This window comes from Buteo buteo, chromosome 11 (genome assembly GCF_964188355.1).
Source record: "Buteo buteo chromosome 11, bButBut1.hap1.1, whole genome shotgun sequence".
Lineage (NCBI taxonomy): Eukaryota > Metazoa > Chordata > Aves > Accipitriformes > Accipitridae > Buteo > Buteo buteo.
Window position 1 is genome coordinate 24,577,381 of NC_134181.1, and position 22,246 is coordinate 24,599,626.

Genomic DNA, 22,246 nt, shown 5'->3' on the forward strand with positions numbered 1-22,246 from the left:
CCCGTCTCACTAATCAGAAGCCTGTTGCTAGGCAGACTTCAGCTCGCGCGCGGCCACTCAGGACACTGACCTCGCTTGTATCCGGGTAGGAAAGCCAGAGCAGCCAATCGCATTAAAGGAGAGCACAGTATCCGGGCAGACCGGCGGCGCCGTAGCCAATCAGAAAAAAGCGGCTGGCGGGGCCCGCGGGCGCGTCCCGCTGGGGCGCAGCACTTTCGGTTCCTGTTGCGCGCGGGGCAGCGGCACGTGGCGGGGACCGAACCGGACCGAACTGGACCGAACCGGCCCGGCATGAGGCGGGCCGCGCCCCCGCTGTAGCCGCCCGCAGGTGGGTGCGGGTCGGGGCGCTTCGGGCCCGCCGGGCTGCGGGGCCGGGGGGAGGGGGGGGGGTGGGTGTCGGTCCGGCCCGGTGCGACCCCAGCCCCGCCGGGCCTGCCCCGGTGCTCCCCGGCCCGGGACGCGGCTGTCCCTGTCCCCCGTCCCCTCCCTGGCAGCCAGCACTGGCGGGGATGCGCTGTCACGGAGCCCCTGGCACCCCCGTCCCCCAGGGACCGGCCCCGATGATGGCCCTGGCCCTGGGGACCTCTGCCCTCCTGCTGCCCCACGTCGCCATTTCACGAGGACCTCTGCCTTCCTGCTGTCCCATGTCCCCATCTCCCTGGGGACCTCTGCCCTGATGGTGTCCCTGGCCCTGGGGACCTCTGCCTTCCTGCTGTCCCATGTCCCCATCTCCCTGGGGACCTGCCCCGATGGGGACCTGCCAGGAGCAGGGTACCCGGAGCCGGCTGCAGTCTGTGCTGCTGGAGACATCCGTCCTGGGACCACTGGGGCCATTTCCGTGTCCATTGGTGCCTTGTGTCCAGCTGATGGAGCTCAGCCTGCAGAGCCGGGGCACATCTTCTGACCAGGATGGACAGGGGCTGAGGATGGGCAAGTTTTGGGCTGCGCCAAGCCCCACAGCCGCCCTGCCTTCCTCCCTGAGCCCAGCCCAGGGGCAGGTGGCTGGAGGTCAGCCCTGTGTGTGTCCACTTGGGGCTCAACAACTCTGAAGGGTTTCTCTTCCCTTTTTTTTAGTTGAATTTTTGGTTTTCACCTCCCAACAGGAACCAAATGTCATGGCTGACGAAGAGCTGAGCACCCAAACCACCAAAAAGGGAAGCTTGTCACCCAGCAGCTCCCAGGGCAGCACGACAGAGTCGAGCACACTGCTGCAGGAGCTGAAAAGCACCATCTCGTAAGGGCAGCACTCGCTTTTCCTTGGGCAGCTCTTGAAGTTAATCTGAGCATTACCAAATGTGGCTTAATTTAACAAGGTTGATTAATTTGCAGCCCCACGACTGAAGGAATAAGTGTTGCAATGCCTTGCAGCGTTGGCGCTGCAGAGTGGCATGGCCTCAGGCGTGCCCTGCTCGGTCCCATGCTAGGTGCTGTACACAGAGTGCAGCCCCACGCTGCGCTGCCAGCAGCTTGCTGCCTGTTTTGGGTGCAAAATCAATTCAGGGATTCACAGTAGCACAGACTGGTCTGCTACAACCTCATGGGATGTGGTTTTACACCTGCTCTGCTCTCCCTAGGGTTAGGGTAGAGCATGCAGCTCTAGAGCTGGGTTGTGGGTGCACAGGAAAACTTGGAGCATGGGAGGAAAGGGCTGTGCTGACCCATGGGTGCAGGCAGCCTTTGGCTCTTGGTGCTCCAGTGTCCCTGTCTGGCATTGTCACTCACACCGGGGTGCACGTGTGGGGTCTGGAAGGGCCCGCGGACAGCGCTGTCCTCGGGACCCCTGGGCAGCGGCTGTGGCAGAGAGCTGGGTGGGTTGAGGAATGCCCCGGCTGCTGCGATGTTGTCCTGCTCTGCACTAACACCTTTTGTCTCTGTCCCACGCAGCAAATCCGTGCAGAACAAAGTTGACGCCATCCTGGTGAGTGCCTCTGCGGCACATTGGGCTGAGGGTGAGGGAATGACGTGTCTCCGCCTCTCTCCTATCCTAGCTAAACTGAACCCTGGGCCCCATTTCCCATCGGGTCAGGATCGGGCTGTGGGGATTAGCCCTGAGAAACCAGTGAGCACCCTGCCTAGTGGGTGGCACCCAATCCCCCAGCCCTGTGTGGGACAATCCTTTCCAGTCCCCTCAAGGGGCAGTTCCCGTGACTTCATTTACCTGGTTCCTTTGCACGCAGGCAATGTTCACGCTGACAAAGCTGCTCTGGGTTCAGTGCCCCGTCATATTCTGCCGTTCAGAGGGTAATGAGAGCGCTGCCTGCATCAGCTCTTCCTTATTTTGGATCCTTAACCTTTCTTTGTCTCTGGTCCGTTCTCCCCCTCCCTGTGGACCCTTTGACTGTAGCAAGATGTCCAGAAGTTTTCAGATAGCGACAAGCTCTACCTCTACCTCCAGCTGCCATCAGGACCAAGCCTGGGGGAGAAGAGGTGGGTGCTGGAGCGAGCCGGGGCTGTGTCTGTGAGAGCAGGGGTTGTTAGGATGATGGTGGGGGATGCAGATCGCAAGAGGCCAGGGGGAGATTGCCACAGCTCCGCCTTCTGTCCTGCTTGTGCTGCTTCTCCGCTAATTAAATGTTTGTCTCGGGCTCCCACGGGAGCAGCAGTAGCCTGGACTTGAGCTCGCTGAGCACAGCCGAGTACATGCATGCGTGCAACTGGATCCGGAACCACCTGGAGGAGCACACGGACACCTGCCTGCCCAAGCAGGACGTCTACGACGCCTACAAGTGAGCGCAGGGGCCAGCCTGGCATGAGGAGCGTCTCTCCCTGGGGCCGGGCTTGTTCAGCAAAGCCCGGTGGAGAGGTCGGTTTGGAGGGCAGCGAGTGCCTGGGATTATTTGGGAATGGCCCGGCCCAACCTTGGGTTCCTGAAAGGAGCCACATCAGCGGGGAGACACTGATGCGTCCGGAGGGCAGCGAGAAGGGCTTGATGGCTTTAACCTGCAGCTCTCCCCGGCAGGCGATACTGCGATAACCTCTGCTGTCGCCCTTTGAGCACCGCCAATTTCGGCAAGATCATCCGGGAGATATTCCCAAACATCAAAGCCCGACGGCTGGGAGGCCGAGGACAGTCAAAATATCCTTCCACATGCCCAGCTGGCCAGGGAGGCCCGGGGAGCTGCTTGAACTGGTGGCGACTGCTGCTGCTTCTCCAGCTTCTCCCATTTATAAGTCTGCGTATGAGGTGGTATTTTGTAGCTTCTGAGAACTTCTGAGAGGGTCCAGTTCCTGTTTTTTTGGCTCCTGAAGGCTCAGCTCAGTTGTCTGAGAGGGGCTTGGAGTTGCCCCGGCTTTGCCATACACTCGGGGCAGCCTGGGGGTAGCTCATGGCAGGCAGGGAGCACGCCAAGAAGGGGGCAGCTCGGCTCGGCACGGGGCTGGCTGCTGTCACGCCTCCAGGACAAGCACACCCTGAGCCCCGTGGCCGTACCCCTTTAAGCTGTGATCCGTCGCCTGTTGCGGCCGTGTTCGTGTGACAGCAAAAGACCTTAACCCTGCCAAACGTACTGCTACAGCGGGATCCGGAGGAAGACGGTGGTCAGCCTGCCGCCCCTGCCCAGCCTAGACCTCAAAGTGACCGAGACCGTAAGTCCTCTGCTGCCTCCATGGCTTGGGTTTTGCCCACCTTCTTTTGGCAGGGTAACGAGCCTCCTCGCTCGTTAGATCTAACGAAGGTAGGGGTGGAGGGACACCCTCTCTGGGAGCACGTTCTGCTCTGTCCCATGAACCTCCCCAAGGGTGGATGAGGACCTGCCTGCCTGTGCAGGCTCATGAGCTGCTGGGGTGTCAGGATCAGGCCCTCTTGGCATCCAGGGGCATCCTGTCCCATGCCGTGAGGTCTCACGGCTCGTTCCACTGGCAGCAGTCAGAGCTGACGGACCTGGTGCAGTCCTACAACAGCGAGGTGATGGAGGCGGCCTGCGCCCTGACCTGTGACTGGGCCGAGAAGATCCTCAAGCGCTCCTTCAACAACATCGTGGAGGTGGCCCAGTTCCTCATCCAGCAGCACATCATCAGCTCCCGCTCACCCCGCGCCGACCTGGTCATGGCCATGGTGGTCTCAGGTGTGTGGGATGGAGCCCCAGCCCTGCTCAGCCCCCTGTCGGGCTCACTTGGACCCCCAAGGAGCACAGAGGGTTTGGAAAACGGGGTCCCCTGGGACACGGTGTCCCCTTCCAGCTGCCCATGGTGCAGCTGAGCTGCTGCCAGACCTCACCTGTGGCTGAGCTGCCAAGGGGCCCAGGGGGACGTCCCACCTTTGTCACCTTCTGTGCACCTGCAGAGAGCACGGAGAAGGTCCACCGCGAGAGTTGGACCCCGTCGACAGCGAAGAAGAATGGCCTGGACACCTCCGAGAGCAGCGTCAGGAGCCAGGGGCAGGTGAGACCCCCACTGGAGCCAGGTGGGGAGCCAGGACTCCCGGGTCTCCCGCTCAGCCTGGAGGGGGGCACACCTGGGGAAGCAGCCTTGCTCCACCACGACATCCCCCCTGCCAGCACCTCTCTCTGTCTGCAGATCAAGAAGGAGAGCAGCCCAAAGCCCCCTGGCCCGCCCCGGCCCGAGAAGAAGAAGCCCTCAGAACCCCCAAAGGCGGCCAGCAGCCCCCAGGTGAACGCCTTGGTCGCCCGCCTGCCCCTGCTCCTGCCCCGCATTCCGTCGGGGGAGTGCCTGACGGCACCTGGAGCTGCAGCTGTCCGCTCCTCCCCTCCTGTCCTGGCCCCCAAAATCACAGCCGCCCCCCTGGGGGGCACCGTCAAGGTGGCCCTGCCGCTGCCAGTGGGCACGGCCTCCCCCTCCGTACCCCTGGGGCTGGCCCCGGGGGCCAATGGGCCGGCGGGGCTCCTGAGCCAGCAAGCCGCCGTCCCGGTCCTCAACGTGCTGCTGCCCGGCGTGGGCGTCCCTGCGGCCGAGACCCCCACCAAACCCCAGAGCGCGGGGGGCAGCGAGGGTCCCGGCCCCCAGGACTCGCAGCGCCCCAAGGCCACCAAGCGTCCCCTGGAGCTGCCTGGCAACGCTGCCCCCCAGAAACGGAGACGTGGGCGGCCACGGAAGAGGCCGGAGGAAGGGTCCCCAGGGGAGACGGCAGAGCTTGGCAGCGGGGCGGCTGTGGGTGCCAATGGCGGTGGCTCTCCCGGAGGTGGCAGTGCCACCGGACCCCTCGGGGACAGCCCGGCCGGGGGGTCCCTGCCCACCCAGGTCAGCGTCATCCAGGACGGCAGGACCAGTGCCAAGGCTGTCGACAGCCACGAGCTGGCACCGGAGGAGGAGGAGGCACAGCGGAGCCTGGACGAGGCTGGGTCCCCGCTGCGTGACACCGGGACTGCCTGGGACCCCCCTGTCGGGGACCCCCCTGCCTCACACCGCGACGGACGGACACAGGCAGGCGCCAGTTCCGCTGCTGACACATCCCAGGGGGGCTCACCGGGGTGGGCAGGGCTCTGCGCCCACCCTGGCACTTAGGGGCTGCTCCCCGGGTCACCCCCCCCCACCCCGTGCCTTGCCCTGCATCCCGCCATTAAAAACCAAGCGCTCTGTCCATCCGTCTGTTCTGTCTGTGACCCGCGGCGGGGGGGGGGGGGGACGGGACGGGACCCTCCCTCACCAGGGGGTCGGCCCAGCCGCGGCGGGGGGGGGTCAAATGGCCGGGGTGGGAGTTGTGCCCCCCTCGGCTGGGGGGGGAGGGGGGCGGGGCCGGATGCCCGTGGAGCCGTGCCTCAGTTTCCCCTGCGTGGGGGGGGGGTCGCCGGGTTCGGCGCGGGGACCTGCGCTCCCGTCCTGCGCCTCCCGCGGGGGCGACGGTGACGGCGGAGGCGATTTTCAACGGGAAAAAAAGCCAGTTTTCGCCAACCTCCCCTCCGGCGGCAGGCCACGCCCCTCCGCTCGGGCCACGCCCCCTCCGCCGCGCGGGTGCCGCCGGGCCGGCAGGGGGCGCTCGCGGGCGGCCCGCCCCCTCAGCCCCGTCAGGCGGCGCCGCGGGCAGCCCGGGCCGCCGGGGCCTGCGCCTGCCCCTGCCGCTCCGCCGGCCCGGCCCGCTCCGCTCCGCTGCTCCGCCTCCGGCCCCGGCCCCGGCCCCGGCTCCGGCTCCGGCTCCGGCTCCGCGCAGGTGAGCGCCGCCCCGGTACCGGGAGACCCCGCGCCGGGAGGTACCGGGCTCCCCCCGCGGCCTTCCGCGGCCTCCTGCGGTCCCCCGGCCACGGGCCGCGGCGGAACCGTCACCCCGGCGAGGCAGGGACGGATGGCGGCCGCTCGGGGAGGTCAGTCGGCGGGCCCGGTCTTCGCCCCTCACCGGGGAGCCGCCTCCTGCTCCCCGGCCGGGCCGCGGGGGTAGAGCGGGGCTGGCCGGGGCTCCGCCGCCCCCCCCCCCCCCGGGCCGGGGCTTTGCGGGCCCGGAGGGCAGCGCCTCGTCGAGCAGGAAAATCATCTTTTCTTCCTTTACTCCCTCCCTCAGCAGCAGCTGATTATCCCCGGAGCCCCGCAGAGCCGCTGCCCAGGATGAGCCGCCCGCGCTGCCCCATCCGTTGGCATCCCAGACCAGAGACACGGCCGTGCGGGATGGGATTGTACCAGGTACCGCTGCTTCTCCTTCTCCTTCCAGGGGACGCAGGCAATAATCTTTGCCAACCATCTTCCCTAAATCCCGCTGTGCCGGTGGGAATGACACCAACCTCTCTGGCTTCGGCGCTGGCCCGAAATCACAGCCCCCCTCAGGGATGCAGCCAGGCTCGTGGCCTAGGCTAGCCGGCTGGAGAAGTGTCGCAAGAACCCATTCAGAGACTTTTTCAGCTGATTTTCTCCATGCCGTTACTGTCGTTTCTGACTAGGCTTTGCCACCCCCCCCTCCCCCAAGCCATCTGGTGCCCCTCGCGCTTTGTAATTGCCTAAAATATCTACTTAAAGACCGGAGAGGTTATGTAACACGCTCAGTTGGTGGGCTGCTGAGCAGTGGTTTGTCAAAATATGTGTGTTTGCCATGGGTTAGTAATCCCTCGATGCTTTTTCCCCCCTGAAACTTCTGCTTCGAGTTGACAGTATCTTTAGGTATGATAAATAATAATAATGTTTAATCACTTTGCTATCCCCTACTTCTCTTTAACCCGGGGTGAAACTTTGAGAAGCATTGTGGGGAAGTAACTGGGTGCAGATTTGGGTGGAAATGCTGGTTTCCAGCTCTTTCACCCAGCACTGCTGCCGTCCTGCTCTCCGTGCTGGCTGGAAGAGCAGAGGCTTTTCAGCGCCTCTGAGGTTTTTTAACTCCCCTTTGGGACTTCATCACCCTCTGTGTGAACCAGCAGCCGTGTTGGAGGCAGCCCTCAACTTGTGTGAATGCCGAGGGATCTGCTCCTGCAGTCAGCCCCAGGACTGGGGCTCAGCCTGCAGTCTTTGCTCGATGGAGATAATAGTCTCTGACTTCTTGCTTGCAAATCTGAATGGGATTTCAGTCTGTGTCGCGGCCATGTGCTCCTTAAATCATATGCGATTTGTCATCACGCAGTTCAGGGTCCGTGCTTGGATCGGCAGCAGAAGAGTTGCTCTTGGAGTCCGAGCCGGGGATGTGGGCTCCTGCTTTTCTCCTGTTTTCTGTCGCATCTAGACAGTTTATTTCAAGTCATGCTTTAGAGAAAAACTCAGACATGACTGTGGGTAACAACAGCAGCTTGAAATAGTGAATTTACATATCTAAACGAGTGTGGGAACGTTCAGGCACAAAGTACCTTGTGATCACTGGGAGGAGGAAACTTCCCATGGTGGCTGTGCCAGCATGGCTTGCTTAAGGGTTTGGTGTGCTCGGAAACAGGTTGCTGGGATGGAAGAGTTTGTCCTCCCTTGCTCAGGGATCATAATTAACACTTGTCAGGGGAAGAGAGGTGTAAGGGAAGAGGACAAAAGGTTGGATGTGTTTGTGTGAGTAACATGTTGGATGAGCCACCACTGTGGTATGCATGGAGTGGGTTTGTGAAGGGCTTCCTCACTGAATCGATGCTTGTTGCAGCAAAAGAAGCCTTTTCCAAAGGGTTGGGCCACTTCTCAGCATCTCTCAGAGGTGAGAGAGATTTTAGCGCTCCCACAATTTTATTTTTTTTTAAATGGGGAAGTTAAATCCAGTGATTTGCTCATAAACTAACTCCTTCCCGTGGGGCTGTATCATTTGTGGAGGAGGAAGGAATGAAGGAAGTGCTGGTGGTGCGGTTCTGGGGCTGGCAGGCTGCGGCTTTCCCTCTTCCTTGCGCCTCTGTCCCCTCTGCAGCGCCAGGACCATTGCTCTACAGTGGGGGAGGAAGGATGCCACAGAGACAAATTATGGTTTGATGTGGATGGACATTAGGAGCAGGGAGTTAGTAGTGTCTCCCTTAAGAAGCCAAGAGGCCGAGGAGCGTTGAGAGCCATTATTTAATGTGTTGTGTAGTTTGTCATTTTCCTGCTGCATTTCTTGCAGCATGGCTTTTATTTTATTCTAAATTTAGGGGCAAGTCATTGTTTGGCCTGTGAGCCTCAGGGTTATTGCTGTTTCGGGGACACAGGCTTGGCCAAATACAGCTCGGCACTGGGATGCAGAGTCCTTCCAGCAAAAGCATCTTGGTGAGGCTGAACGGGAGCAGAGCGCTCCTGCATCCCATCCTACTGGAGGAGCCAAGCGGTGCTGTGCTGCCACTGAGCCCGTGAGCCCTGCCGCTGGGCTAGGGACCACGATGGCTTTTAGGAGCTGTGTGTCATGGAGCTAAGGTGTGGGCGAGCTCAGGCCACCCACGGCGGCTGCTTTAGCTGATGCTGTTTCTTCCAGCAGAGCATTGCTCATAACTGCTGTTTTGTTAAGAAAACTGCTGGTCCGGTGTGTCAGGGCTTTGACATACTGGTTTGAGGCACCAATTCAGGCGAGAGGAGCTGCACTTGTCCTGTGTTTGTTCTGTTTCCCAAGTAGAGGCTCTCAAAGGCTGCTCCATCCCGAGGCCTGATGTGGGGTGGTTGCATGGGATGGAGGAGCCCCTGCTGTCTGTCTGTGGTGGCAGCAATTGCTCAGTCTCTGGCTCAGGGCCTCCTGTTGCCCATTTCCTTGAAAATTCACCTTTTTTGCTTTCCCTCTGCTATGTGCTCCATGATGTGCATCCTTCAAGATGGAAGCGGTGCTGTTCCATGGGAGGAAAGTCCCCAAGCAGTGCCCGTGTGCGGCAGGGGAAGTTTACAAGCAGAGTTTGTCCTCAGGCGATGTCTGGAACGTGGCTTTTTTTTTTTTTTTTTTTTTTTTTTTTCTTGAAGCAGAGTGAGACCTGTGTGCTGTGCAGAGGTTGAATCTGCTTCAGCCAAGTGTGAAAAACAGGTGGGAGCCTGTCTGTGTTGGTGCCGAGTCTCTCCTGAAAGGCCTCTTGGACTTGAAAGAGGGTGAAGCGTCCCCCAGGAAGAATTATTTGTCCTCTCTTCAGTGGTGTTCACAGCATGCTGCCCATCTCCCCCACGTGAGCAGAGTCAGTCACAGTCCCTTTGTGCCTCAGTTTCCCCAACCTCTAAGCTATCACCTAATGAGTTGCACTGAGTTGTTCTGCTTGCAGCAGGTCCAGAGGGGCACTCCGAGAAGCAGGGGCTCTCCCCTTAGCGTAATGAGGGGCACTGACAGTGCATCCTTCTCCAGCCTCCAGCACTGCTGTGATGTTTTCTGCACCCATCCCAATTCCTGTGGCCTTCCTGAAGGCACAGCAAGATGTCGAAGGGCCTCAGTGCTGAGCAAAACAAAAAGTAATGCAGCATAATAGAGACCAGATGTCTTGGTGAGGCTTCATCCTGTCCTCCTGGGTTTTTGCCAGGGCTAATATTTCTTATTCAAGTCAGGCAGGAGCAAGACTTTTCTTTTTTTTTTCCTGTAAAGCCACAGCTCTGTTCCTGTAGATCTCCCTTTGCTTTTGTCCCTTCCTGAAGGAACCATGCTCTTGAATCACTGCACTGACATGTGGCTGCTTCAGCGGTAGTTTCTGTGCTAGTAGGGTCTTCCCTTTATTTTGTATTTAATCACCGACTTCGGGGCCATTCCACCAGAGAGAAACTTGGCCCGTTATGGCTGTGGGTGGAGGATGAACCACATGAATTCAGCTCAGCCTGTTTTCCAGACTGGATTGCTTCATTGTGTGCAGCTGATGGGGTTTTTATCCCTGTTGAGACCAGCGATTTGGAATAGGGGAGTTATGCTGAGCCTCAAGAGGTAAATAGTACGTTGTGGTATGTTTAACAAATGGTGATGTGAATCACGGAAAAATGCAGAGAGGTGCAGGAGGCAGGGAGTGAATTCCCTCGCTGGGATTTTAGGGAGCGCTAGGAGTGGAGACGTGTCCTTGGCGGGCTCCAAACAGCCCCATTGCTGGGATGTCACCGAAGAAGGTGGCTGTGTAAGTGTCGGGGGGGGGAGCTGAAGAGCAAAATAATAATAATAAAAACAAAAAAAAGCAATGCACTGATTTAAAAAAAAAAAAAAAAAAGCAATGCATGGATTTCAAAGCCGTGCCTGCGGTGCAGAGGTAACCCTGCAGGCCCGTGGGTGGATTTATCTTGCGCAGTTCCTTAATCCAAGTTTAACCCACTCAGCAGTTGCGAGCTCTGGCCGGATGTCTCCTCTCCGGTGCACGGGGCCCCTCCAGGCCTGGCTGGCCGCATGAAGGTAGCAAAAGGATCGGGGAGTTTGTGCTGGCGGTGGAAGCGACTCTGCTTGCGGTGACTGTAACACGGGTGCCTCGGAGTGATCGGGATACCTTGCGTGAGTAGGTCAGGTCGGATCTAGCCTCTCCCGTGGACACGGAGGAGGTATAACGTCCAGTATTGTAGCGTGTGCCATCACACTGCACCAGGCTTCACATGCATGACCTGTGTTTATGGGGAGGGAGGTTTAACGGGATCCTACGTGCTTTTTCTCCCTCTACAGCCCAGCAAGGAGGATGTCAAAAGCATTTCCCTGCATCGGATAAACAGTCGGGGCTCGGAAGGCCCCCTGCGGGTGACCGAGCTGCCTGGGATCGCAGGTACTTCTGCACCTGGCGTGTGGCCACGCAGCCATGTTCGGGACTCCAGCAGATGCCACCACTGAATTTTTTTATTTTTCGTTAGTTTGTAATCCCAGTTGTCTTGATGCGAACATTTGAAGGACCCCAGAAGTGCTGGCACAAGCGAAGCTCTGTGCAACTCTTCCTTGGACGCAGCTCCACTCCGTGCCTCTCCAAATCCCGCCTTGCCGAGTTACACCGAAGGATCTTGTTTTTGTTGGCGTGGTGTTAAGTTAAAAATTAGATCGTCTGGGCTTTTGTGGGGCAAGGCTGGGCTCACTAAGAAGGAAAAACAACTTCCTTCAGCTCCCAGGGTCTTTAGGATCTAATGACCACAAATATTTGAAGCATGCGGGATTTGTACTGAAGGGAATGGCAAGCACAGAGGAAAACGTTGTGTGTCACTGCCATGCAGACGGGGTGAAAGATGCTATTCATATCAGTTCAGACTGCTGAACTTTGGTCAGCCTTTTTTCACCTCATAGTTACAGCTTAAGTGCTTTGAAAACAAGAGGAAGAAACCGGTCTCTGGGAAGTGGTGCTTGCATCTGGACACACCGACCTCATTTTTACTCGCTTGGAATATTTAGAAAGAAATGCTTTGGGTTTCCTTGCCCCTTTCTCCCACATCAGGAGCTGTAATGACTTGTAAAAATAAACAGATAAAACAAGGTCATTAAATTAACAGGGAAATATCTCATTGCAAGAACCTGCCGGTGCAGCTTCTGCAGGCAAAACAGGGGCTGGGGGTCGTTGGGGGAACAGACAGGCAGAAAATGGTTCAGTGAACTTCTTTTCCAAAGACAGTAATTTTTTCCACCGTGCTGGACGTGAAAGGCAGGAGGGAATTGGCAATCTGCTTGCAGTGCTTAACATTTGTAAAAGGCATTGTGCCCTTCTGCTGATCACGAGCTGTCTTGTTGTAGCGTATGAGCAATAAAGGGAAGCAGTCAGAGCCGCAGTAATGATGTTAGATTGAATAGAGTGCCTTATTTTATTTTTAGAGGACAATTTCACTTGGCACTGGCCTTCTTTATTCTTTCTGGTTATCCACAGAGATGCACCGCTGCTCTTTTTATTGAGATGGGAAACCAGGAAATGTGTTCAATCCCTCATTTATCTTCTTTTTAAAACGTAATTAAGTGCTAATCATTGGTGAGGATACGTAATCTGGGCAGTGGCATCTGGACTTTGAAAACAGGGACCTTGTTGCAACAAACTTGGTTCTTGCTCCAGCTCTCTGCTCACCCATCGCCTGGCACCGGCGCGGGATTTCACCGTCAAAGTGCCATGTACCACCCTCACCCTCCATCCCGAAAGGAGGTTAAAGGAGCAAAAGCTGAGCACGGGGGATAAACTTCATCTTTGCTAGCAAGAAGCAGAGCCACTGGGTCCACCCAGCCTGTGGCCCTCTAATCCCAAGCGTTGCAGAATGCCTTTGGGGTGGTGAGCATAAAGCAACCTGATTTCCACACAGCCCCCCCCCCGTCCTTTCTCTTTTTGGCTTGCTCAATTTTTTTATTGTCATAGTAACAGGGAAATTTTGTGTAATGGCTGATAGATGCTTACAGCTCTCTTTCAAGTCTGAGTGGAAGGGGCACCGAGAAGACCTTTAAACCCCAACATGACTAGCTTGGCGTTGCACTGGGCCAGCTTGTGTTGTGTGCGTTGGCTTGGGGTACCTTCCCTCTCTAGACAAAGGCATTTTGAAAAGGTTTGCACCAAATCTCATCTCAGCTCTCGTTTCCCTTGAGGTGTATCCTGGCATGGATTCCTGTTTTCCCACCTTCAGGCTGGAAGCAGGTCTTCTCCACAGATTGTGTCCCTGACTCTTTTTGTCTTGTTTTCTTTCAGCTTTGAAGTGTGCAGACCTGCCACTGCTATGGGAGACTCTGTTGCAGACCCAGCCCGAGGGACAGGCTTGGACCAGGCGCCCAGCTCAGTGCCCCAAGGAAATGGCGGGACGTCTCTCAGCGTCATCACAGAAGGTGTTGGGGAGCTGGCGGTCATCGACCCTGAGGTGGCAAAGAAAGCCTGCGAAGAGGTCCTGGAGAAGGTCAAGTTGATGCACGGCATCTCCTCCGACAGCTTAACAAAACCGGCCGATGGCAGCGAGGCAGAGCGTGCCCCACGGACCGTGGTGGATTTGGCCAATGGAGACATCAGGGAGGGCTGTGAAATCAAGTGCTTGGATGATCCGCCCAGCACAGCCTCCAAGATCCAGGAGGAGGACGAGACCATGGCCAACACAGTGAAAACTGCCCGGAAGCGGCAGAAGAATAACTCTGCTAAGCAGTCCTGGCTCCTCCGGCTCTTTGAATCCAAACTCTTTGATATCTCCATGGCCATTTCATACTTGTACAATTCAAAGGAACCTGGTGTGCAGGCTTACATTGGGAATAGGTTGTTCTGCTTTAGGAACGAAGAAGTGGACTTCTACCTGCCGCAGCTGCTGAATATGTACATTCACATGGACGAGGACGTGGGAGACGCGATCAAGCCATACATCGTGCACCGCTGCCGGCAGAGCATCAATTTCTCCCTGCAGTGTGCCCTGCTGCTGGGCGCCTACTCCTCGGACATGCACATCTCCACTCAGCGACACTCCCGCGGGACCAAGCTGCGGAAACTCATCCTTTCAGACGAGTTGAAGCCAGCTTACAAGAAGAGGGAGCTGCCATCGCTGAGCCCAGCCCCCGATATGGGGCTGTCTCCTTCCAAAAGAACTCACCAGAGGTCCAAGTCGGACGCCACCGTTACCATCAGCCTGAGCAGCAATCTGAAGCGCACAGCCAGCAATCCCAAAGTCGAGAGCGAGGAAGAGGTAATGTTGGGGCTCTCCAAGGCTCAGCCTGCCTGGGAAGGGATGCCCCCAGGGCTGTGCTCGTGCAGTTGGTTCTCATCTCACAGCTCCTCCTTTACCGCAGAGTGTTTTTGTCCTAGTTGCTGCAAATGATTGAAGTTTTGATTCCTGTGTCTCTAAGCAAACTGACATGCACCGGTGGGTCACGCTTGAGGGTGCTGGGGCTCCTGAGGAGGAGTTTTCTTGGTGTGACGGGAAGGGAGGGCATTAGAAAGCTGGGTCAGGAGGACTGAGTCGCTTCCTACACGGCTGAATTCCCGCACGATTTGGGCAACCTGGATGGTGTCTCTGTTTTGCAGTCCGCAGCCATCTGATTGCTGTTGGAAATCTCGTTTTCTCCTTGTCCCAACTTGTTCAGATTTAGCAACGGTGAGGTTTCTTCGCAGGCAGAAAAGGCCCCAGGCAGCTGAGAGCTGGGAGCAGAAGGAGAGCAGATAAACCCATCAGCTCCACCGTCCTAGGGCCCTGGCCAAAACGAGCCTCTCATGCACACACACTTCTGGCTGTAGGGCTGCGAGCTGCAGCTGTGGGATTTGTCTGCAGGTGCTGCCCTGTGCCAAGCTCTGCTTTGGATTTCTGTCCTCTTTTCGCAGCTCCAAGACAGTGGAAAGCCAGGTTTTCCCTGCTGGAGGGGGTGGGTTGCGCGGAGGGGACGCTTCCAGTTTCCAGGGTTGGGCACTAATGCAGTTTAATGCCAAAGCAAACAGCAATTAAATAGGTGAACTGAGGCATATGTATGTTCTGTGTCTTCCAAACCCAAATAGCTCCTGGGGGCTTTGCGGCATTTATGTTTAAGTGTTGAAAAGTTATCGCCACAAAGTTGCTTTGGCTTTGGTGCTGAGCTGCAGTATCGGTGCACGGTCACTGGAGAGTGAGCGTTTTTGCTTGAGTGGGATTTCTCCCAAAGAAAATGCAAATTATTCATTTTGCACATCTGCTGACAGAGACTTATGGAGCAAAAGGTTGAGCAGCATCCTTGGTCGTGGGCATGCGAGGCTGGAGGGAAAAGAGCTGGAAATGGAAATTTTTTATTTTGCTGCTTTGTTTTGAAGAGCTGATGGGTTTTAGCGTAAGCATCAGCCTGAGATGGTGATGCCAAGCGGGAGAGGATGGAGGAGGTGAGCTGGTGCTAAATGCAAATTTTATGAGCAGTGCTAACCAAATCCGAGAAAAGCAATGCCTCTTCCAGAACTCAAGAAGTTGAAATGCTCCCACGGGGAGGTGGTTCACCTCTCCAGCAGGGATGGCTCAGCAGGCTCGGAAATGGCTCGTAAAACCACAGTATCAAAGGCTCGGTCCCGGCGGGGCTTCAGCAGCCATTCACCCGGCACCCGGGCAGATCAGCCAGACTCCACACAGCTCCTTTTCTGGGTCATCCCTGTGCCTCGTGTGGATGAGACCTTGAAAGCAGACTTCCCCGCAGCTCCGTCTAGACATTCAAGATCTCATGACTGTTTTCGTAACAGTGGAGTATTTCTTGGCTTTCCTGCCTTGCCTGAGATTCCCCCTTTCCCTCAGTTCCGCACTGGGTTGTAAATCGTTGGAAGGGTCTGCGTGGTCTCCTGCCTGTCTGCTGGACTTGGGGAAGGCTTCTTTGGATAGGGATTTGAAAGAGGTTTTGGAGGCATGAAGCAGCAGTCATCCAGGTGGGTTTCAAGTACAAACCACCCTGTCCTGCTCCCTGCAGTTCTTGGGTGAAAACCCAGTTGCAAGCTGGGGTCGCAGCATTTGCTGATGGGTAAATGAAATCTTTCATATCTCTGCCCATTGGCTGCTTGGTGGAAAACAACCGACTGATGGAGAGCAGGATGCGCCGAGGTCTCTCTGGTCATGCTGGCTGCAGCTGCTTGAATAATGGAAACCGAAGCTTTACATAAATGATGGATGAAAGCAGCGCTGCAAGGAGTTTCTCTTGGCAATGTTTGAAACGTATTTTGATCCAGAGGCTGGGCAAGCTGTTTAAATGGTGCACAGCAATAGGGATACTTGAGGTGCTGTAAGAACTTTCCTGGTCTCCAAATATCCCCCACCAGCTTCCTGGACTTGTATTATTTTAAGTGCTGAATGTTTTTGCCTCCTGTTTGAAACCAGCAATCCCCTGCAAAAAGCAGCTTCCCTGGAGCTGGCCAGGTGGTGGTGGGGCCGGGAAGGTCTGGTGTAAATTCCAGCAAACTCTGGAATTCACTACTTTAATCTACTTTAAGATACTTTAATCTACAAGTTGCTTGGTCCAGGAAACCCGCAGACATCTGAATTGTGTTGTGCTGGCATCAGCCCTTACCTTGTTCCCCAGGCTTTCTCAAAATAGAGATTTTACAGCAATAAAACCTCATCTGTGCTCATCTGGGAGTTACTTTATTCCCTTTATACTGTTGTGTCTCTGCCACTGGTGTCTGTGCCATCGAGTGTGGGTCAGGAACCTGCTTCTGCAGCTTCTGCTGCACCTCCTGAGAAACTTCTGTTTCTCTCTTTGCAAAAAGTTGCAAAACTCAAATGTAAAAGCAAGAAGTCATTTGTCTAGATTAAGGAAGGCTGCAATGCCTGAATCTCCTTATCAAGCGCTGCCTGCAGTGTCTGGTCTCATGTTGGCCTCAGCCTGCAAACTCATCCAGGGTTCAGTTGTGTGCCTTTCCTTCCAATCTCTTAAAAAAAAAAAAAAAAAAGCCAGATATAACCCAGCCAAGGGTAAATCATGACACTTCTTCAGCAGTCCTGTATTGCTAATGCAGCATTTCTGTGCACTGCAAACGTGGAGCTGGGGAATGAACATGGACAATTCGTTGTCTGGTGCAGATGGAGTCAAATCAGCTGGGCCCAGGGGTCGGTCCTGGAGGAGTGGAGGTTGGAGAAGAGGCTTTGTGGAGAAGTCGCCTGTTTCTGATCTATGGCTGGAGGCTGTTGAAGAGCAGGAGAAATGGAATAAACTCAGTCTGGAAGAGCTGTAGGGAGGAAAAGCCGAAGTGTTGGGCTGGTGCCTTTGCAGGTGGGCATAGACCTGAAATACAAGCTGTAGAGGACAGGGCTGGAGATGAGTGGTGCAGGGAAAGGAATGGTACAGAGAAGGCAGGTATGTCCCACCCGTCCCTGAAAGACTCTTGTGGAAGTGTCCTGCAAACTCTGCCCGCGCCGAAGGCTCTGCAGCCTGCTGTAGGGCTTACATCCAGGCTTTTTCCCAGTTACAGTTTCTCACATCCAGGCTTTGTCTCCCCTTTGTTACCGGAGGCCGAAGCCACTTTTTAGCTCTACCAAGGAGGTGGTGGCACCACATTCCCTTCTCTGCAGCATCCCTCTGTGTCTGGCTGCATTATTTTCCCATTGGTCTTTTCTCCACTGAACAACTTTGGGGTTACTTTCCCATGTCGCATCAATCTTCTCTCCACTGAACAATTTTGGCTTTTGGCCTCTTCTGTGTTTCCCGTAGGTCACCTATTACAGACCTCTGTGGTGTTATTTCTCCTCTGGACCTTTGCGTGTTGCTCCACATCTTCCTTGAAGCACGGTGCCAGGTCCTCCCTGTTTCTAGGCTCTTAAAGGTGTCTCTGTCCTTTGCTGCTGGTCCTTGTGAGGGGCTCCGATACCTGCTATTCCCAGATTAGCTGAGTCAGACCCAAAGCAGGTATTAATGCTACTTAAGAAAAAAAGTCTGCATTGGTTTTAGAGCAGGGGCGGGGGGGACACACACAGCTCTTAGCAAAGTCAGTAGTCACCCCTGGGATGAATCTGTCCCTTCCCCCGCAGCTGCCTGCAGCTGTGGCGCTTTGTTTCTAGAGAATAATTCTTCCCACTGAGGTCTCTATGTTCCAGTTGTCACTTCATGCTGCATAACCACTGTAATAACGGGCAGGAGAGGTTTTATTTCAAGTGCTGTTTGCGCTGTGGGTTTTTAATCCCCCCCCGGGTTATGCATCCATAACATAATTCCATGATAGGGTTCTAATGGTATAAATTTATTTTGCATTTGTTACTTTTCAATTAATACAAAGGCATGCAAAGGAAAAGCCGCTCATGTTGTCTTGTGTCCCTCCAGCTTGAGGTGGATGGACTCAGCTGTTCTTCCAGTCCTGGTATCCAGGGTGGTGGTTGTATTTTGCCAGAATCCAGGTGTGTCCTGTTCTCTGATCCATTTACAGACAAAGGGTAGATTAAAAGTGCTGGCTGGGGCTGCTCAGCATTGAATTTTCCACCTGAGCAGCTTGAGACCTGGCGGGGAGGAACTTGCTGTAACCTGATGCTCATGCTGGAAACCAGGGGAGCACTGATAAGTGTTTCATTGTAGGAGATGGTCTGAGATGCCGTGGTTGGGCATCTTTGGCTGCACAGTCCGCTGGCATGCCAGAAGATGGATAGACTGTGGCTGGGATCCCCATGCTGCAGACGTGGGGGCATATTGGCATCCCAGCACTGTGCAGTAGGGATGCTTTACTTCTTTCTTGCCTGTTTAAATGTTAAACCTCTAAGACAGGACCCTTGCTGTCTGCGGCACAAGCTCACCTGCTGGTGCCTTTGGTTGCGCAATAGTGCTGTTAAGTTGGTCTTGCTGGGCAGAAATATGGTGGAGTTGGGCTGCGTGGCTGGTGAAACCTCATCGGGGCGGAAGCTGGCCATGGGTGGGACATCATGTTTGGCTGCCCAGGGCTTTGGCAGGGCTGCAGGCAGCAACCTGGAAACAAAACCTCACCCAGGGCAGAGCAGCTGCTTAACCTTCAGTAAAACTGTTCATGTCTGGGCCAAGCTACCAGAAACATCTCAAGCTGACGTAGAGGTACCTGTTGGGGTGAGGGAGAGCTGAACTTGGAGCAGAGAAAGTCACCTTGCTGTCTGATCGCCTTCATTTTACCTAGCTCTACAAAACTCAAGCGTTGCTGGCTTTGGGGTGGTTGGTTTTTAATGATGCCTCCTCCGTAAACCCAACAGGATTTGCTGTAAAGGTGCAATGAGTCCTCGCCAGCATCCGCCCCGGAGGATTTGTTGCACAAACAGGTTGTGCTGCCTTTGCAGCATGCAAATGCCTTTGCCTTGGTTCCTCCTCAGCAGGCGCTGACCAGTGATGGCAGCACCTTAACCGCTCCCTGGTTCTCTGCTCTCATCTCCCCCACCTCTCTAGGGGTGGACAAGGACCCCCCCGGGGTCTGCGCCCCTGAGCTGAGCCGAGCTGAGCCGGGGCTTGGCTGAGTTGGCATTTTCAGGGATGAATGTGCCCAGGATGCACTGCTGCTCTGCTGCACCTTTTTGCGTTTCTCATAGGGCTGTTGCTTTTGGAAAATACTTTTCAAATATGAAACCCCACAACTCTGAGTTAAAGCTGAGGCTGGTGGTGAGCTATTTCACTCCCCAGTTTTCCCATCTGGCGGCCTGGGGTTTGCACCAGTTACCAACATTCAGCGCTTTATCTCCTCTGCAAGCCATGCTCCACAATTTGACCCCAGTGTCCCTGCCAGCGTGGCAGGGTGCAGCACTGATAGTGCTGAGAAATCCGGGACCGTGATGGCGAGTCCTGGAGTTTAAGAAATTTTAATATTAGGGCACCGCGTCAAACTTTATAGCTGAGACCTTGTACCTGGATGAAACAGGGAGGACGCTCCCCGTGCTCCACTCTGCCTCCCACCAGTGTTTTAACTCCCGAAGCCTTGGAGGTGGGAAGAATAAATCACACTGTCTGCCTAGAGAAGGGTTCATGTCTCGGAGCCCTTCATGAGCTAAGATCAAGGTTCAAAATATGCAGAGCAGGAGGGGAAAACCAGCTTTTTTTAATTTTTTTTTTGACCAACTGGATTGAAATCAGCTATTTTTAAATGGGAACAGCTTGCTTTAGCTGTGAGCCTGAACTGAGCTCCTGCTCAGAGCCAGGCTGATGGTGGAAAGAACCGGGCAGACTTGCGTCTCAGTGCGAACAGAAATGTTTGGCTGAACTGGTTCCACTAGTCAAGTAAAAAAATTTTAATTAGAAAGCTGCTAATTGAATAATCAGTTAAGAATCTAGGCTGGCTGCCGGTAAGGGAGCACTGGAAATGGCAGCTTCTTAAATGCCAGCGCCTCGCTGTTAACTTGGAGCCATTGCGTGTGGGTGGGTGGTGGAGGAAGAGCAAAGCTTTCACGTGACGCGAGCGCTGCCCACAGCGTGGGGTTTTTATTTTTTTTAACAGGAGCATCAGTGTTCTCTTGAGAAACAGCAGCGAGGGTTTATATGCAAATCTGTTTACGTCTGCGTTTCTGCACAGAGTCGCTTATTGGAGCGTGTGCGCTGGAAGGCAACTTCTGGATTTGAAAGCTGCATTTTATTCAAGGTTGCCAAACATGTGTGACCCCAGTCTTTCACTTTTTAGCTCACGTCCCTGCCCTGCCTTTGCCAGTCGGGGAGTGGAGGACCGTTGGCCTTTTACCTTTGGAATTGCACCTTCAGCGATGCTGGCAAAGGTGCTTTTTCTGGTAGAGCTTGTTTCTCTGCTGTGATAACAGCAGCATGGCTACCAGAGAATTGCTTTCAATGCTGTCATGGCAAATTGCTGTGAGGGCGGCGCTGCCAGGTGTGCCACGGTCCCATGGATGGGTCCAAGTTGGCAGGTTTTGCATCTCTTCTGCATCCTCCCTTTGGATTTGGTAGGACATCCCTTTGCCTGTTAGGTTTCCACTTGACCACAGTGATAGCAGTCACTCAAGCTGCAAAGTTGGACTCCTCTAGGCATCCTGGTTTGTCTTTTAGCTAAAACTTCTACGTTTCCCCATAATACAAGCAGGGTTGGTGAGGCGTTTGCCTCTCAAAAGCTGTCTTGATTTTACATTATTTTTTAAGATATAAAACACTGCCATCCATAATACCTGTTTTAGTTTTATAACAGGTAGGAAAGTCCTTCTGCGAAGGATTTGTGGAGGCAAAAGCAATGTTGGGGCTAAGGCGTGCTGAGCTCACTGTCGAGCTCTTTACAAAGAGAGTTGAAGTTATTTTTATCGGTATGACAGTATGTGTTTACTGGGTAGAAACTTGTGCTGAATGTTCCTACATCTTAAGAGAGACCAAGAATTTTAGCCTTAAAACCTCAAAGTAAACCCTGCAGAGATGGTGGCTGCGGATAAGCCTTGTCCTGAGCACAGGGCGGAGCGATAGGCAATGGGGAAAGAGCAGGTGATGGCCACGACTGACCGTAAACACCGCTTTGCACCTACATTTCAGCTGAGACCAGGGTATTAAACATTCAAGGCTTTTTGTTTCCCGAGTGACAGATCTGGAAGCTCGCCCGCACTTGGCAAATGGCTCATCCATATGTCGAGTTTGCAAGGGAGAGGAGTTGTGCTGCTGGCACCCTTTGAATGTGGTTCATTTTCCTGCAACTTCCAGCCCGGTTTCCCAGGGAAATGAGTCTCGTGTGATCCTTGTCTCCTCCAGCAGCAACTTTTTGAAGCATCGACCAAATGCCGCAGAGAGGAGAAGCCAGAAATGTGCCGAGTTTCTTTATGTTCTGTGGAATTGGCTGCTCTGCGGAGGTTTGTGCCCCTTGCCGAGGCTGGCCAGCATGCCCTGTGCCGAAGCAGCCCCTCCCGGGTCACCAGTGAGGGGATGTGCGAGGTGTCAAGGTGTGGCAGGAAGCTTTGGGGTGGCTGGAGCTGTTGGAGGGGGAAGAAATTTTGAGGGATGTAGGATGCATCTGGAGGAACCCAAACTTTGCTGGGTCTGCTCGCACAATGAGCTGTGTTCCCTATTGCACTTTTTTATTTCGGTTTGCTGGCTGCCTGCTGTAAAAGTAGCTGTCCTCACTGGGGAAATCGTCAGAAATCGAATAGAATCCCCAAAAATGTCTTTCCTTGGGTGGCCAGTGGGTCCGGCTACCCTGCTGTGCCCGGACCAGAGCCGTGCTGTGATGAACATGGGGGAATAGGGAATGACCGAGCCCTTGGGGGGCTGCAGCGGGTCCTTCTGCAGCCTTATCCTTTGGGTGAAGCAAGTGGGTTTAGGCCAAGTTCTGCCCCAGCTTTTCCTGCCCCTGCAGCTTGTCATCCTTCAGAGTTGGGGAGCGAAGCTGCCCATGAAATGGCATTGCTGGAAGCGCAGGCAGGTGGGGAAGAACAGGCTCCGAACATGTCAGGAGCTGCTGAGATTATGTCACAGGGTTAGATGCTAAGCAAAAAAATAAGATGCACTTAATTCCCCCTCCAAGTTTGTTATTCCTGTTCTCTGGATCCAGGCTTTGTGCCGCAAGCAGGTTTTGTTGCTCACACCTGGCATGGTGAGCAGGTGATTTGAGCCACAGCAGATACTGAAGCCTTCCCAGAGAGGAGGTTAAAAAGCCGAGGTCTCGGCTGTGCTCCATCTGGGGAGCGGCTTAATGACAGACCCGGAGCTGAACCTTGGAGGAACTCGCCTTGCCCCCCT

At 55.1% G+C, this 22,246-nt stretch overlaps 2 protein-coding genes across 11 annotated transcripts in view; both read left to right on the plus strand.

Annotated features, from left to right (window-relative positions):
* The first annotated feature begins 183 nt into the window (after positions 1-183).
* RFX5 (regulatory factor X5) lies at positions 184-5,528 on the plus strand. Of its 5 annotated transcripts, none has more exons than XM_075040700.1 (10): positions 184-328; positions 1,104-1,234; positions 1,885-1,918; positions 2,345-2,427; positions 2,601-2,726; positions 2,960-3,076; positions 3,504-3,585; positions 3,863-4,064; positions 4,283-4,380; positions 4,516-5,528. In XM_075040700.1, exons 2-10 carry the CDS (start codon positions 1,116-1,118, stop codon positions 5,458-5,460), a joined length of 1,806 nt encoding a protein of 601 aa, XP_074896801.1. In that variant the 5' UTR covers positions 184-328; positions 1,104-1,115; the 3' UTR covers positions 5,461-5,528. The 5 variants fall into 5 exon arrangements, with proteins under 5 accessions (XP_074896801.1, XP_074896802.1, XP_074896800.1 ...); XM_075040701.1 differs by having other exon boundaries at positions 3,866-4,064; XM_075040703.1 differs by lacking the exon at positions 184-328 and having other exon boundaries at positions 1,130-1,234; positions 2,349-2,427.
* A 442-nt stretch (positions 5,529-5,970) lies between these two features.
* The window catches only part of PI4KB (phosphatidylinositol 4-kinase beta), a 29,928-nt gene continuing 13,652 nt past the window's right edge, over positions 5,971-22,246 (plus strand). Inside the window, exons 1-3 of one of the 6 annotated variants that reach the window (XM_075040706.1) lie at positions 5,971-6,103; positions 6,449-6,567; positions 12,873-13,842. In XM_075040706.1, the coding sequence (XP_074896807.1) occupies positions 12,901-13,842 (942 nt within the window). In that variant the 5' untranslated portion in view covers positions 5,971-6,103; positions 6,449-6,567; positions 12,873-12,900. Of the gene's footprint in view, positions 6,104-6,448; positions 6,568-10,022; positions 10,736-10,900; positions 10,998-12,262; positions 12,465-12,872; positions 13,843-22,246 lie in introns of those variants that run through there. The other 5 variants (XM_075040711.1, XM_075040707.1, XM_075040708.1 and 2 more) reach the window with 5 other exon arrangements.